This window comes from Nannobrachium achirus, assembly GCF_963921795.1.
Source record: "Nannobrachium achirus genome assembly, chromosome: 11".
Lineage (NCBI taxonomy): Eukaryota > Metazoa > Chordata > Actinopteri > Myctophiformes > Myctophidae > Nannobrachium > Nannobrachium achirus.
In genome coordinates this window covers 51,830,194-51,846,069 of record NC_137820.1, presented here as the reverse complement: position 1 = coordinate 51,846,069, position 15,876 = coordinate 51,830,194, and the positions used below count along the sequence as shown (strand labels likewise).

At 41.7% G+C, this 15,876-nt stretch overlaps 1 protein-coding gene across 4 annotated transcripts in view; it reads left to right on the top strand.

The window, feature by feature from the left end:
• Nucleotides 1-2,605: 2,605 nt before the first annotated feature.
• ptprbl (protein tyrosine phosphatase receptor type B, like) overlaps nucleotides 2,606-15,876 on the top strand; it is a 41,902-nt gene continuing 28,631 nt past the window's right edge. For 2 of the 4 annotated variants that reach the window (XM_080737743.1, XM_080737742.1), the window contains exons 1-5: nucleotides 3,431-3,519; nucleotides 4,267-4,671; nucleotides 6,552-9,019; nucleotides 11,300-11,573; nucleotides 15,455-15,772. In XM_080737743.1, the coding sequence (XP_080593869.1) occupies nucleotides 3,468-3,519; nucleotides 4,267-4,671; nucleotides 6,552-9,019; nucleotides 11,300-11,573; nucleotides 15,455-15,772 (3,517 nt within the window). In that variant the 5' untranslated portion in view covers nucleotides 3,431-3,467. Of the gene's footprint in view, nucleotides 2,712-3,430; nucleotides 3,520-4,266; nucleotides 4,672-6,551; nucleotides 9,020-10,991; nucleotides 11,206-11,299; nucleotides 11,574-15,454; nucleotides 15,773-15,876 lie in introns of those variants that run through there. The other 2 variants (XM_080737744.1, XM_080737745.1) reach the window with 2 other exon arrangements.

The following is a 15,876-nucleotide window of genomic DNA, read 5'->3' as shown; positions in this document are numbered from 1 at the left end:
ACACACACACACACACACACACACACACACACACACACACACACACACAGCTCCACTTCACACGGGTGTGATTTTTGCTCCTTTTCCTACATATTTTCTTCAAATGTCACAAAAATCGGTACACATGATCCACACACACACACACACACACACACACACACACACACACACACACACACACACACACACACACACACACACACACACAGCTCCACTTCACACGGGTGTGATTTTTGGAGCTGTGTGAAGCACAGGCTCCCTATACGTGGCCGTGTGGGTCTGTCTGTGTGTCTGTCTGTGTGTGTGTCTGTATGTAGCCTGAACTTCCTAAACTTCGGCACGCTACTAGTCCCACAGTTTTGCCACCACACACTCGCGCCATATGTCAAATCGACCGGCTTACTCGGGAATCGTGGGCTAGTAACTTGCTAAGAGAAAGGTTCAATAGTTTAATTGATATTAATTTATTAGTGAATTAATTTCCCCCATTGACTTATAATGGGAATCGCAAAAACTCACATTCAATTATTTGTCTCTCGCAAACCATAGGGGCTAGAGTTTCAAGACTTGGAGAGGAGGTTCATAATGATTTCAAGGATTAAATAAAAAATAATTGTGTCATTTGGCCGCATGGTGGCGCCATAACACCCCACTTTACGTTTTGGCCTGTAACTCTTGAACCGTAGGTCGGAAAATTAAAAAAATTCCCTGGATTCCTTGGGTCATGACGCATCTCCCCATATAGGCCACGCCCATTTGCGCCATGATAGATTTTCCGCCATCTTGAATTTTCTCCAAAACACACTTTTTGCTCCTTTTCCTACATATTTTCTTCAAATGTCACAAAAATCGGTACACATGATCCACACACACACACACACACACACACACACACACACACACACACACACACACACACACACACACACACACACACACACACAGCTCCACTTCACACGGGTGTGATTTTACTGGGTGCACAGGACAGGTACAGAGTGTGCAGGGTATCACTGAGCCTAACACTTGATGTGCCTACTGTAAGTATAGCTTTGAAGAGACTGTATTATAGACAGTTTTTCCCCATCACATTTATTTTCAAAACTTCTTGGTGGTATCATCTCAGATGCATGAGTTTTGATTTACCATAATTTGAAGGGGTTATATTTCCAAAACATGCATGCTCCCGAAACACTTGAGGTTTAGTATTTAATATCTCTCACATCTAGAAGACAATCTGTTGTACTTTAGAGTGTATTAATCATCAGACCACTAGGTTTTGCCTGCTGTGTGTATGAAGGATAACAGCAGTACAGTGGGTGGAAGTCAAAGAGGGAGGATGTGAAAGGGTGGAGAACATGGAGAACGTGTCCTGCCTGTCCCCTCCCCCCCCAGCCCCCCCCCCCCCCCCCCCCACACACACACACAATTTCTTCACCTCTTGCCTGGTATACGACAGGATGTGAGGAAAAGAAGAGGATGGGGAGGTCGACACGGAGAGAGGCTGAGATGGAGATGAAGGAGTAGGTAGGGGGTGTACTGTATGTAGCTGGTCGGTTTAGCTGAGGGCACTGTCCCGCAAATGGACCGGTACTCCTGAAGATAAGACGAGGAAAAAGGAGTGTGTTATAGGAACACTGTCGACCCAAATGATCCTGTGGAGCTGGGAGGGAAGGGATTTTCATCTTGAAATGAACAAAACTTAATTTAATTTAACAATTAACATACTTGTGTCAGACAACAAACAACAAAATCTCCCAACTTTTTAGGTGTTAATTGGCGATTTGAATTCGATTTGCTTTGTGAGACATCAACCCTAACCCTAGCCAACAGCACATTCGATATACGCCCCTTCTTGTCATTCATTTCAATGATTTAATATACTGTGTATGGATACATGAGCATAACAGCTACGGCCAGAGTTCATTTCGTGACAATAACCGTTATACATGTTACATCAATAACAGAGGGGACATGAAGCTCACAACATGTTTTCATGTTTTATCCTTGCCTCTCAGACTGAAATACTGTAAATACATGCATTTCCTTTTGGGAAACGTAGAATTTATCAATCACATTAACCCTGAAGTGAAAATGTTTCAATTTGTCAAAATGTGGCAACATGTTGTGAGCTTCATGTCCCCTCTGTTATTTTCACAAAATGAACCCTGGCAATAGCTATTATGCTCATCTATCCATGTTGTACATGAAACCACACAAGAGCCAGTCAGTGTGAGCTGGCCTGAAACGTTGTTCTCCTGAAAAATTCATAACTGGTCAATGTTCAAATGACCTCAGTTGTTTTTCTGGCAAAGGTTCCTTGCCAACCCACAGGCATTTCATTTACAATCAAATGAGGAAACACTGACTGGTTATTGTTACACACAGGTCCTTGTAACCTCCATGAACTCACTGCACTGGAATTATATTATGTATTAACCCAAAGCCATATGCAAGTCTAATTTATATTGGCATTTTCGTTCATGCCATATAGCCAACAAGAATCCAATTTTGTACAGTGAGTGTGCGAATGGAACTGAATGGAGCCATAAGGATTTCACAGTAGTTGTATAGTAACAATGCTGTCCTCTCTTTGTGTCTCTTCCTCAGAAACTCCTAGAATGCTGCTTTTCTGCAGGAACTTTTTGTCATGTATTGATGAACCCATACAGGAGCAATTTTGTCTGGCTATTGTTACTGAGTCCTATAGACAGGTATAACAGCTTGCTATAATAGCTTTGTTTTTAAATGACGATCACATGAATATCTTCAATGAATAAAATAAGTAGATGCTCTGTGTTTGACATAATTTTAAAATGTTCTATTATATGTAGACCTACATGAAATCCATTACCTCCATAATTGTATATGCCTATATCAGAATTAAAATCAGTTTATTGTCCAAATATGAATAATAATAATAAATCTGTTCAAACTTACAGAAATACAAATATATGCATGCCAAGTCCATTGTCCCTATGTGACTGTATTTCCCTCTATATAATAAAACAACAAATCATCAAGTTTATGTCTTGTCATTGTATTCCTGTTTAGTGTTTATTGGTTTACTTTAGTGTATGAAAGAATAGCCTAGCCTACAATTTCTACTTTAGTATATGAAAAGAATAGCCTAGCCTACAATTTCTACCTCCCCATCGTCACAATTATTGTATGGAAACAAAATCGTTCCATTTGTACACTTAAATTGACACTGACTGAGAACTGCATAGCCTACTGTGCAGCAGGTTCAGCACTCAAACATCTGCGATGTACTCTGGTATTTCCGAAAGAGGCGCATTTCCATGTCGTTGAGCAGCACTGAACAGCTTTAACTATGAAACCTCCAAAACAATAGAAGTGAAGGAAGCGCTGGTCACAGACTTTTTCCTCCCCACAAGACGCACTTCCCTTCACCGCTCCTATACTCTGCTCATCTGAACATAGAGGACGCATGAAACTACCAGAGAGAAATGGAACCTTTATATTTTGTTGTATTTATGCTTCTGCGACTCGCCTCTACGTGTAAGTAGCTATACTGGAAGTGTCAGTAGCCTAGTCTAGATACATTTTCGTGAATAGTCTGACTGAATGAGGAGGATGTTAGGCTTCTGTTCAGAACGAAAGTGCAGTGTTCATCCTTATGTTTTGGGTTGTAGGCCTACTTTTGGCTTGGCTAATGCTGTAGGTCCTAACTATTCTGCGGTTATCATATTAATAGCCTAATTTAAAACCTGTCATTTAGCTATAATAGCATAAACACGTTAACTTTAACCTGATTATCATGATTATTAAACCAATTTAAATTAACCCTAACCCTAAATAAAATACAAATAAAAACCTAATGGCAAGCAATTAATGACTGACATGGATTTGATTCATTTTTCATTTTTGACTCAATTTGACTCAAATGTCCTTGTCCTACACTTTGATTGATTGATTTATTGATTGATTGAATTGCCTACTTTATTAGAAGTTCGCACGGGAAAGGTAGGCTAGATGACAGCAGCCCATATACGGTTCATATAAGGTCCAGCCTAATAGGATTTAAACCACAAGAAAGCACAATGGCTTGTTTAGCGACATTGGGGTCCTTTTGTAGGCCTATTCAATTCATTAAAAACTCATTTAAAATCTACTTCATTAAATAATATCGAATGATGCAATTTTATGTCCTACTTTAACAAAGGGAATTAAGCTGTCAAAAGAAAGTTTTGAAGGGAGAGAAAAAAATCATTTTGAAACAGTGTTGTGTCTACTGTCTCTTTCCAGCGGGGTTCCTTATCATGCACACGCCGAAGAAACTGTGCCTGTCAACCCACAAAGCGACCGTCATCCTCGGACAGTGCGACATCACCAACCCCGCTCAGCAGTGGCGCTGGACGAGCGACGCCAAGCTGCGCCACGCGCAAACCTCCACGTGCCTGTGGGCCAATCCCAGCAGCTCGCTGCCTCGCCACGCGCGCCTCGTGTCCCTGGACGAGTGCTCGGACGCACCTGCGTGGCGCTGCTACGACGCGAGGGGGACGTTCGGGCTGGCGGGGGCGCACATGTACCTGAAGAAACAAGGCATAAGACTGGTGATCCGAGGAGACCCCAGGTATTCTAACTGGACCAGGTACGACGTGGACTCTGGGGGGAAATACCACGTCATGAGGTCTCTGTGTCCCAGCACAGGTGAGCTGTGACTGTGAGTGAGTGACTGAGTGACTGAGTGTGTGTGTGTGTGTGTGTGTGTGTGTGTGTGTGTGTGTTGTTGACCATGAGTCACTAACATGCCGTCAATGTGGGCCTATAGGCTACTGTATGCCTTTATTAGGTACAAAGGGATAGATAGATTCATCCCCAAAATGACTTTTTTTCTATCGATTACTCACTCCATGCAGACTTGAACTCATGGATATTGTTTTGTTTTTGTCAAATTCCTGAGCCAATAATTTGATCATAATAATAAATACCCTAAATGTATCCGGTGGAGACACAAAGTTGACTCTTTGTGTCTCCTACCGGAATCACTGGTGGTCATCAAATGATTGGCTTAGAGGAATGCGACAAAAACGAAATAAATCTCCATGAATTCAAGTCTCCCTGTGATCTCAGTTCAGACACTTAAAGCTATACTGTGTAAGTTGCTCAACTAGTGGTCTGTAGCAGTATAGCAAACTGCGGTCGCGTCTGCTTTTTTCGGCCGTTTTTCGCCGCGGACCGGGCCGTCAGACCACCGCGTCCGCCTCGCCTCGCCGAGACGCTTTCAATGAGGTCTCCAGTGTCCCTCTACGAGCAGAGGTTGGGGAGCTACATGCTAGACTTCTAGACCAGCGTAAACAAAGCTGTTGAAGCAAGCTATTTCCTGAAAAGACGCAAGATGCACTGTAATTGGCCGGTAGTGTATCATGTGTGTATGATCTGCGATGTGATTGTAGAAAAACATATAAATCATAGAAAACATATAAAGAGAAGGCTTCAGAAGCTGAAAATAACGGAATGGGTGTTCTAAAACTTTAGCGATTTAACAGTTAGGACAATTTTTAGATTTGTTTTATAAAAGAAGTTACATGGTATAACTTTAAATTGACAGATTACTGAAGAATGAAATGACTGACTGTTCAGCCTGCATGTGGACTGTTGAATGCCTCCCAGTATCATTGGGTTTACACACAGCAGAGGATGACATTCTCAGTCATCTTTGGGTTTACACAGCAGAGGATGACATTCTTGGTCCTACTTCCTTGCACGCTGTTGTCGGTGCCCTATCGGCCCACTCACTCAGACAGGAAAAACGTCAGCAGTGTTCTTCCTGCCAAAGTTGGTCACAAAAGGTGACTGAAAGAGAGCCCTTTTGGTCCAGAGGTTTGCCAACAATTTGACAGAAGGTGTTGACATGTTATGTTAGTGAAACAATACACACACTTCAAGAATCCACAAGTAAAAGGCAGAGAGTTCATTTAACCCTGAGAGCGTAAAATGTACCCAAATCCATTTTCACATTTTCAGAGTGACTCAGTCAGTCAGGAGGACATATTTCTGGTTCTTATTGTGTACATTTTCAACTCATCCATGAGATTATGTCAGAATGAAGAACAGAACAGAACAGAACAGACCAGAACAGAACAGAACGGAACAGAATAGAATAGAACAGAATAGAATGCAGGACAAAACAGGATTTCCTGCTGTTGTGAAAAGAGTTGTGGACAGGTAACTGCGAATAAGGGTACAGTACATCCTTCTCTATCTCAACACATCTCAGCGGGGCAACACAAATTTAAGTTTCATTTCAACACACAATAACAACAACATGTTTCTTTTCAGAAAACAAACAAATTAACCCTATTCTTTCTAAAATATTAATTTCAGTTGGCAGCCTTTCAAAACAGACAGATACACATTTTCAATGCAAGATTACTAGAATTATAAAGTCAGTTATGTTGTTACAGCTTATACAAATGTGATAATAATTATTTGAAGTGAGAGATTTGACATACAAAGTAATATTTTGTTTCATCTGTGTTTCCTGTATGTTTTCTCTTATTCATTATGCATTTCCCTTTGTTTTCTAGGCACAACGCCCTTTTCAACCACATTGTATCCATCCACCCATAAGCCCCTGTGGTTCACCAGCACCAACCCTGTCATGAGAACTCCTGCCGTTACTGACACTGATGAACAGCTGTCAAATACAGTAAAGACCCTTGGGACACCACAACAAGTGTCCACATCACATGACCAGACAACTCCAAACAACACAGCAACTTTCATAAATGAGATCGCTACTGACCAGACAACTCCAAACAACACAGCAACTTTCATAAATGAGATTGCTACTGACCAGACAACTCCAAACAATACAGCAACTTTCATAAATGAGATCACTACTGACCACACAACTCCAAACAATACAGCAACTTTCATAAATGAGATCACTACTGACCACACAACTCCAAACAATACAGCAACTTTCATAAATGAGATCACTACTGACCACACAACTCCAAACAATACAGCAACTTTCATAAATGAGATCGCTAAGACACGGACTAGAAGGACGGCAACGTCAGATTTCGTTCCAAACGTCTCAACCTCTGTCACTGAGTTATTAGCGTTGAACAGCAGCCATACTGTCTGGTCCAGCTCAGCTCTGTCTCATACCGTCTCGTCCAGCAGCTCCACTGACTCGTCTACCGAGGAATCAGTAAGCATTTCGACCAGACACAAACTTCAACCGGGGACCCTGGCCAAGACACCATCCGTGCTTCAAGAAGTTTCCACCGCCTCTGATGGAGATACGCTGGTGTCAAATTCACCCTCTGCTGTGAATGTGTTTTCCTCAACAGTTTCCTCTGTGCCCCATGGAAGTGACAGGACAGATTCAGTAGTTACTTCTGAGTTCATGGCAATGTCTGATACAAAAGCAACTGCCAGTGTTGGCTCCTCTGTGCCCTATGGAAGTGACAAGACAGATTCAGAAGTTACCTCTGAGTTCATGGCAATGTTTGATACAAAAGCAACTGCCAGTGTTGGCTCCTCTGTGCCCTATGGAAGTGACAAGACAGATTCAGTAGTTACTTCTGGGTTCATGGCAATGTCTGATACGGAAGCAACTGCCAGTGTTGGCTCATCAACCTCTGTTGATTTTTCTACTTCGAGTAGTGAGTCAAACTCTGCCACCACACATATGGCATATTTGACTTCGGACGACAGGGTCACATCTAGAACAATGCATGCCCCTCCAACAGTGACCACAGTTCAGCCAACAACCCCAGCTCCCTCTACAACTCCTCATGAACCTTTGACAACAAAGTCAGTAGTTGAATCGACAGTTGAGGTCGACCCACCGTCAACCCCTCAAGCTACACCCACCACATCGACAACTACCGTAACCCCATCTACAATGTATACAGTTGCACAAAGTACCTCAGCAAGTCCTACACTTCCAAATGGTCCAACGTCTAACACAGAACCAACCACGATTACCCCTAAGTCAACAACCACAGCTTCCACAGTTCCACCCACCACCATGATCACATCCTTTATCTCCACCACCACATCCACTATCACCACAGCTGCACCCAACACAAGAGAAATTACACCTTCCACCACTGTAGCCATTCCCACTACTTATACAACCAGACCTGCCACTCCCACACCCAGTACAACTACATCCATATCCACTGCTATGACAACCAATCAGACTACAAACACAGCTCCAAAATCTACCATCAGCACCATAGCCAAAACGACCAGTACAACAACCACATTACCACCCACAACAACCACAAGACTTCCTGCAAAAGGTGCTCCAACTACAATTGCATCTCTAACTTCTTCTCCAAGTACAACTGCATCTCCAACTATATATCCAAGTACAACTAAATCTCCAGCTACATCTCCAACTGCATCTCCAACTACATATCCAAGTTCAACTAAATCTCCAGCTACATCTCCAACTACATCTCCAACTACATACCCAAGTACAACTACATCTCCAACTACATCTCCAAGTTCGACTAAATCTCCAGCTACATCTCCAACTACATATCCAACTACATACCCAAGTACAACTACATCTCCAACTACATATCCAAGTACAACTACATCTCCAACTACAACCACAACTACGTCTCCAACTACAACCACAACTACAACTATAATTCCAACTACAACTACTTCTCCAACCACAACTAGTTCTCCAACTACATATCCAACTACAACTACTCCTCCAACTACATATCCAAGTACAACTACATTTCCAACTACAACCACAACTACGTCTCCAACTACAACCACAACTACAACTATATTTCCAACTACAACTACTTTTCCAACCACAACTAGTTCTCCAACTACATATCCAACTACAACTACTCCTCCAACTACATATCCAAGTACAACTACTCCAACTACAACTACTTCTCCAACTACATATCCAAGTACAATTACTTTTCCAACTACATATCCAACTACAACTACATTTCCAACTACAACTACATCTCCAACTACAACTCCAGAACCGACCACCACCCAAATGGTAAGTTATGATGTTGCTTATAGGAACACTTGACCCCTTTTCAACCTTATCTCCTTATATCTATCTTCACTAATGCTCACTAAGATGGTAAAAATTCTCTCATTGATGTGTCTTGGAGGCAAGCTGTGGACAGCTTGAAAATGGAAACCCCTTCTCACAAATGTTCATATTGGCCTAATAACAGTATAACAGGCCGCTTCATGTTTTGGCCCATAACTCTTCAATCAATCAAATGTTTTCTCTTCTGCATTCCTTCGATCATGAGAGAACTCCCAAAGCGGGCCTGGAAATTAAGGCCTGGCCCTAACTGGGCCCTAACTGGGCCTTAACTGGCTAGTTAGCATACATTTTAGACCCTAGCCGGTTTGTAAAGAATTTAGTAATAAAATAATAAAATAATATATTTTATTTTTTCATTGAGCCCGAGGCCTATACCTGGCCTGACTAATTAACACACATTTTAGGCCCTACCCTACCCTAAATGTTGGGTCGGGTTCAGGCAGAATTTGAGAACTTCCACCTGGCAGGATTTTACGCCATTTTTCCTTTTCCTTACTACTCCTACAGATTTTGTCTAAAGCTCACACAAATCAATGCACATTCTCTCTACACAGTCATGTGATCTTGATGTATCAGTCAGATCTTTTGTTTTCCTTTCTGATTGGCTACGATTGGCTAAAATGTTTTGCGAGAAATGCCTTACAGCTGATTAGCCCCAAATTGTAATCACACACCGAGGGGCCTCTGAACAACACCCAGAGACAAAGGCTATTTCACTTCCACCCATATGGGGTGCCAGAAATCCTACACTGTTTGTTGTAAAAAGGCCTTATCAAGTTGCCATGAACGCATGCAACATCCAATCATCCCCAAGTTGGAATTGCATGCTGAGGGGCCTCTATTGGCATTTTGTGGTGCCACAGATATAAAACCTATAAATGTTTCCCATAGAGATTTCAGAAAATATTGATATAAATTATTTTAGGCCTGGAGCCATCCAAGCTCCTGGTGAACCATGAACTTAAAACATATTTTGACCAAAAAAAAAAAAAAAAACATGTTTGGTGACCATGGTGCAATAATTCAGAAGTTCAAGATTGTTGTTATAGGCTATTATATGATAATGATAATACAATTAGAATATATAAAGTCAGCTAGAAACGTTTTAAAGCTTGCATCTAATGAAGGCTTAGGTTTATTGAAAACCTACATAGGCCTATGTAGGCCTACTTCACATGAAAAATAGCGTTGCAACTCAAGGCGTTATAGTGGCCTTTTATTGGATTTTTAATATGTAATAGCCCTAGTTTAAATAAAGGCTTTTTAGCTGTTCCTTGACTCTTGAGTGTGCTTGAAGAGTTTCCCTTGATGGGACCCCTCTTCGAAATTGCAACATTGGTTGGATCTTTGAATGGATGAATGGCTATTCTTTTTCGATAAGATTATTCTCCCCCCTCAAAATGTTCATCTGTGCTATTATTAGAGTGATGTTCTTTGGCCCAGGAATTAAGGCTGTTTCCTATTTCCGAGGGAAAATAGGGAAAATCATAACTCATATAGGCTGCTCTACTATAACAATAGCTCATGGGGGCCTAATTGGTTCATGTTTGATCGGCTAAAGGTCCTCAGAGAAAGTCCAAGGCAGGCAGGAAGGAAAGAAGGGTGGGGTGCATGGTGGGGTGCCGAGGGTAGAGAGACTGCCTGTTTCTGTTAGAGAGTTTAGTGAAAGTTTAAGATAGCATAGATCCCTGAGAGAAAAGTAGCCTATATGCGGGCTAGCTGATAAACGCTGTCAACCAATTAAAGCTAGGATTTACCATTTTGATTACCATCTTTTTTTTTAGAGGGTGGATACTGGATAGTTGGGCTTTAACAAGCAGGTTATTGTAAGCTTGTCATTCCATGATCGGCATCAGCTGTTGTCAATATTAGGCACCTGCTCTGGTTGGATGTTTTAGATTGAGGAGGTTGAGCCAGGGGAGAACTATGTAGCCTAGTTGAGAGACATATAGCTATGTGACAGCTCGGAGGCACCTTTTGCAGAAACTAGTTATGACAACCAACTTGGTAAAATCGCTTGAATTTCCGTTGTTACTGACCGAACGGACCGATTTAAATCAACGACCGCGATGCTCGAATGCGCAGCACGTTATTTGATACTTGGTTTACTGTGGAATTTTCACGAGGTGAGCTACTGCAGGTCTTCACACATTCCCTAACAATAACAACACTGCGTTCATTGTGTTTACTTGCCTGTCCGCTATTTTAAATGCCTTTCAGATACAGACGACAGAAGCTGCCAAGTGCTCCGCCAATTTAACAGAGATCAACGCCAACTCGGATTCTATTGTTGTCAAACTGACCACCGCTGGCGAAGGCTGTAACTTCACAGTGTTTAATGAGAACACTCAGTCTGATGTGACAGACTGTCATCAGCAGAATGGATATGACAATGTTGTCTGCGAAATCCTCGGTCTGGATCCTGGGACTTTGTACAGTTTTGGGGTGATGTCCAAAAAGGATGGAGAGCGAGCCAACATATCAGTGCGCACAGGTGAGTCAGAAATTATATTTCTATCAGAAATAATATTATTAATAATGTTAATAATAGCCTAATAATAACAATAATAATAGGCTAATAATTATTCTGTTTATAATTAAAATAAAATAACAGATCTGACATCTATTTTCGTTCTAAATGTAAACTTGGTGTAGTCGTGTAGGCTTCTGCACTTTGTCAATTTGCCAAATGTAGCCCATATGGTACTTAAAAGGGCAACAGTGTAACTTGCCAGCCCAGATCATCAAATTAAATGAAATATTTATATTATTTATATTAATTTAGATTAAATATGAAGATCAAGTTATTCAATAGTGATCCCAAATTGTAGCTAAGCCTATACAAGTCATGCTACACATTTTCATGCCCTTGATATAACATAATGCTTGATGATGAAAATCGTTTTGTTTTATGAGGGGTAGCCTATATTATAAATGTATCAATTTATATATATTTTTAATTTATGAATTATATCTGAAGTTATTATAATAGGCTAATGTGAGGGTATGATAGCCTACCCTGTCTCTATCATGACATTTTTTATATATTTGATAAAACTTTATTAATCTTTGTGTGTGAAATATAGTCCTAATACAGGCTAACATACATGTGTTCTGTTCAATAGAGCAGTGGTTCTCACCTGTGGGTCGTCCCCAAATTATTTTGGGGGGTTCCCAGATGATTAACTTAATGTGCAACTTGGTTTTCTCACTCAACACAAGTCCTGTTGTATGTTATGTAGCAGCCTGCATGTCCAAGACAAATTTCCTTCGGGACAAAATAAATGAATCTTGAATCTTGAACAGTAAACAAACCAACATAAAGCGTGTAAAGAGGGTATATATATATATATATATATATCCATATTTCTAAAGTGACAATTTAAGGACTTTTTGATACCTCTAAAATGACAAATTGAACATTGGCCAAATTGTCTAATATTAGAGGCAGAAATTGTGAAAATAGTCGATCTACATGCGCCTTGCGTTGTGAGACGTTGTGAGCATGTAGATCTGCTATTTTAAAACTGTGTTATACAATATGTAATGCTCGTCAGGGTGGAGGGGTCCCCAGTTAAAATAGGATTATTTTGGGGGTCACAGCCTGAAAAGGTTGAGAACCACTGCAATAGAGGCCAATAGTGTTATGAACTTATTATTAATAGCTTGACCAATCATAATTACACATTTATTAAGCTACATATTACCTTTATTTAAACAGGAAAGTGCAACTGAAGCCAAGGCCATGTTCTCTTTTACAGTGTTTATTAGAATGCAATTGTTTATTCTGAGATGAAACATCAAAGTTTACGTGTGTCATGTCCACACACACGACTCATAGTGTGCCAACATAACTAAAGCCCCCTGCTCCTTTTTCATTAAATCGTTCTCTGTACATCCTTTTGTACATTGTCAAGGCCGTAACCTCAGTGAGCTGCCAAGAAAGCCTTTGCCAGAATACGTTTGTGCTGGGGAAGAGAGGGGGGGAGATACGGTTTGTGTTGCGTCTCTCAAATCACGTTTGGTTGTAAAAAAATGAGAAGTCAAGAACAATGTGGACGACCATCTAATGTTAAGTGTTTGTTCCACGGCGCGTCTCCCCTCCCCTCTCACCCCGTCCCCTGTTTCCCGCCTTGTATTGTTTCTCTGTATGAACGGATACAAGGGGCCTTCATGCTGTTTCTTTGATTAGATCGAGAGTGAGAGAGAGAAAGCACACGGAGGACTTTGTCAATTTCAAAGTTGTTTTTACACACACACACACACACACACACACACACACACACACACACACGCACACACGCATTCACGCACGCACACAAACACAAACACACACTAAGGCATTCACCAAATATTCGAATAGTCACTATTTGACGTTCACTGAAGTCGAATATTAGCTTTTTTCCATTTTTTTAATTGTTTTCTCTTTAAAAAATATATAGTTTATAAATCTTGGCTAGATAGGAAGTCTTGAGTTTGTTAATGCTCTATACCAGGGGTTCTCAAACCTTTTTAGGCCTTGACCCCCAAAATAAACATATTTAATGTGACTCGGTTCCGCAGATAAATATTGTGAAAATAGCAGATCTACATGCTCACAACGTGAGCATGTAGATCAGCTATTTTCACAATGTTCGCCTCTTGCTTACTTAATATTTGACAGTTATATTCGACTATTCGAATACTTTGAGGTTGAATAATTCTACTAAAAATCACTATTCGTGAACACACACACACACACACACACACACACACACACACACACACACACACACACACACACACACACACACACACCCCTAGATGGTGAAAATGACACATTGGTGTTTTGCAGTTATCGCCAGGTCATTGTTCACTTCTCTGCTGGGGGGAAAAATACTTTAATGATGTTTATGGCAGCAACAGCTCGATATCGTATTTTTAGACTAAAAACAGCATTTGTTTGAATGTGTTAAAGCTGTGAACCATTTCATTAGAATCAACAAAAATCTCAGAGTGGTCTGCAATATTTAAGGCCCTTCCATACTTTGACCGAAACCGCCGTTTTCGGTCAAAAGGTCCTTTTCTACCATAAAATTATATCCCTCGGGACTTCTGAAAAGCATTGGACCGAACGAGAGTTCGGAAATTTGCACGTCGGAAAACACAACTCACCGAACATTTCGGTCGAAGTATGGAGAGGCCTTTACGATGATCCTGGGTTTTGTGTCATTGTTATCAGTCATTGACTCATTGTCCTTGGAGTTTTGTCGATCTGCCAGTAGGATTCCTTGGGAAGCAAGGAAGGGCCCTCGGGGAGGAAGCCGTTATTAAGTAAAGGTCGTAGTTCGGCTTGAGCAGTGGGAGGTTTGCCCCCCCCCCTCCCACCCACACACACACACACACACCTCCCATCCCGTCCTCTCAGCTCCATTTTGACTGGTTTCTACTGTTTCCTGAGCAGGCGAAGGCTCATTTGAGATCCATGCAGGTCTCCGAGTGAAAACGCTGCATTCTTTAAAGCAACCAAAACAATCTTATCGAGCCCCTGCATCGCTGGCCTTCTGTTAGAGCACAATGACAGGATACACACACGTACGGTACGCACACACTCATGCACGCACGCACATGCCCGTACACACACACTCACACTTGTATGCATGTACGCATGCACACATGTGTTGCGTACACTGTATAGGAGCATAATCCTGCTCAGATGGAAATGGCGTTCATGCATGTGTATTAAGTAGAAAGGATCATTTTAATGTATCACTACTATCAAGTCCATGCATGGAACCAATAAATTCATTCTGACCTCCACCTCTCCACCCTTTTATGCATTCTCTCGAGACAGAGTCATGATAGCTTACGCTACTGAAGGAAGAGGGACAACCCGAGTGGGCGTTCCCTTTTCTTTGACGATGGCTAGCCAGATTGCCTTTTATGTAAATCTTGGACCAAGTGGGTTCAGCTCAGCTGTTACTCCTGTTGGATCAAGTAAGCTAGTCAGACTTTGGTTCAAACATTAATCCAGGGGTCTTCAACAGGGGGTCCGGGACTCTAGGGGGTCCTCAGAGTTACTACAGGGGGTCCTCCAAATCTTTGTGTGAAAATAGCTGATCTACAAGCTCACAACGCCTCGCGTTGTGAGCTTGCAGATCAGCTATTTTCGGTGGAGGTTTGGTGTAGAGGGTAAAAAGAGCAGACTAAGTACAGAGTGAAAGGTCAAGTTTATTAAGTATTGACGGTTCAAGGGGTTAAATATCTGAAAACACAAATTGACATGAATCCAAAATACACTGACGATTGTGCTGTCAAACAATGAAACTATATGGAATCTATGAAAAGGTAGTGGGGGTAAACAAACCATATCATCCACTACTCTCTCCACCGTAGATCCAGTGGCCCCCGCCTGGCTCGATGTCCAACCGGATCAGGCCCAGGTCAAGGCCCTTTTCGACACCTCCCCCCAGGTTCCGACCGGTACCTCTGGCCTGCGGGTCTTCTGGCCGACGTCCCGTGGACATGTGGACTGGTATGAGCTCACCTTGGAGGACGCTAGCACCGGAGCCAGCAGCAGTACTCGCATCATGGGCACTGCTGCTCCCCAGTCAGGCTTCACTGCTCTCACCCCAGGATCCCTCTACACTCTTCAACTGGTGGCGACAGCTGGGAACAAGAGTGCTCCCCCAGTTCAGGCTGTTGCAGCTACAGGTGAGTACAAATAATATGTCTGTCTGTCTTTCTGTCTATCCATCTATCCATCCTGTTTCTTCAGTTTCTACCTGAACTAAAGTTGATTTGACATTTGTATTCAT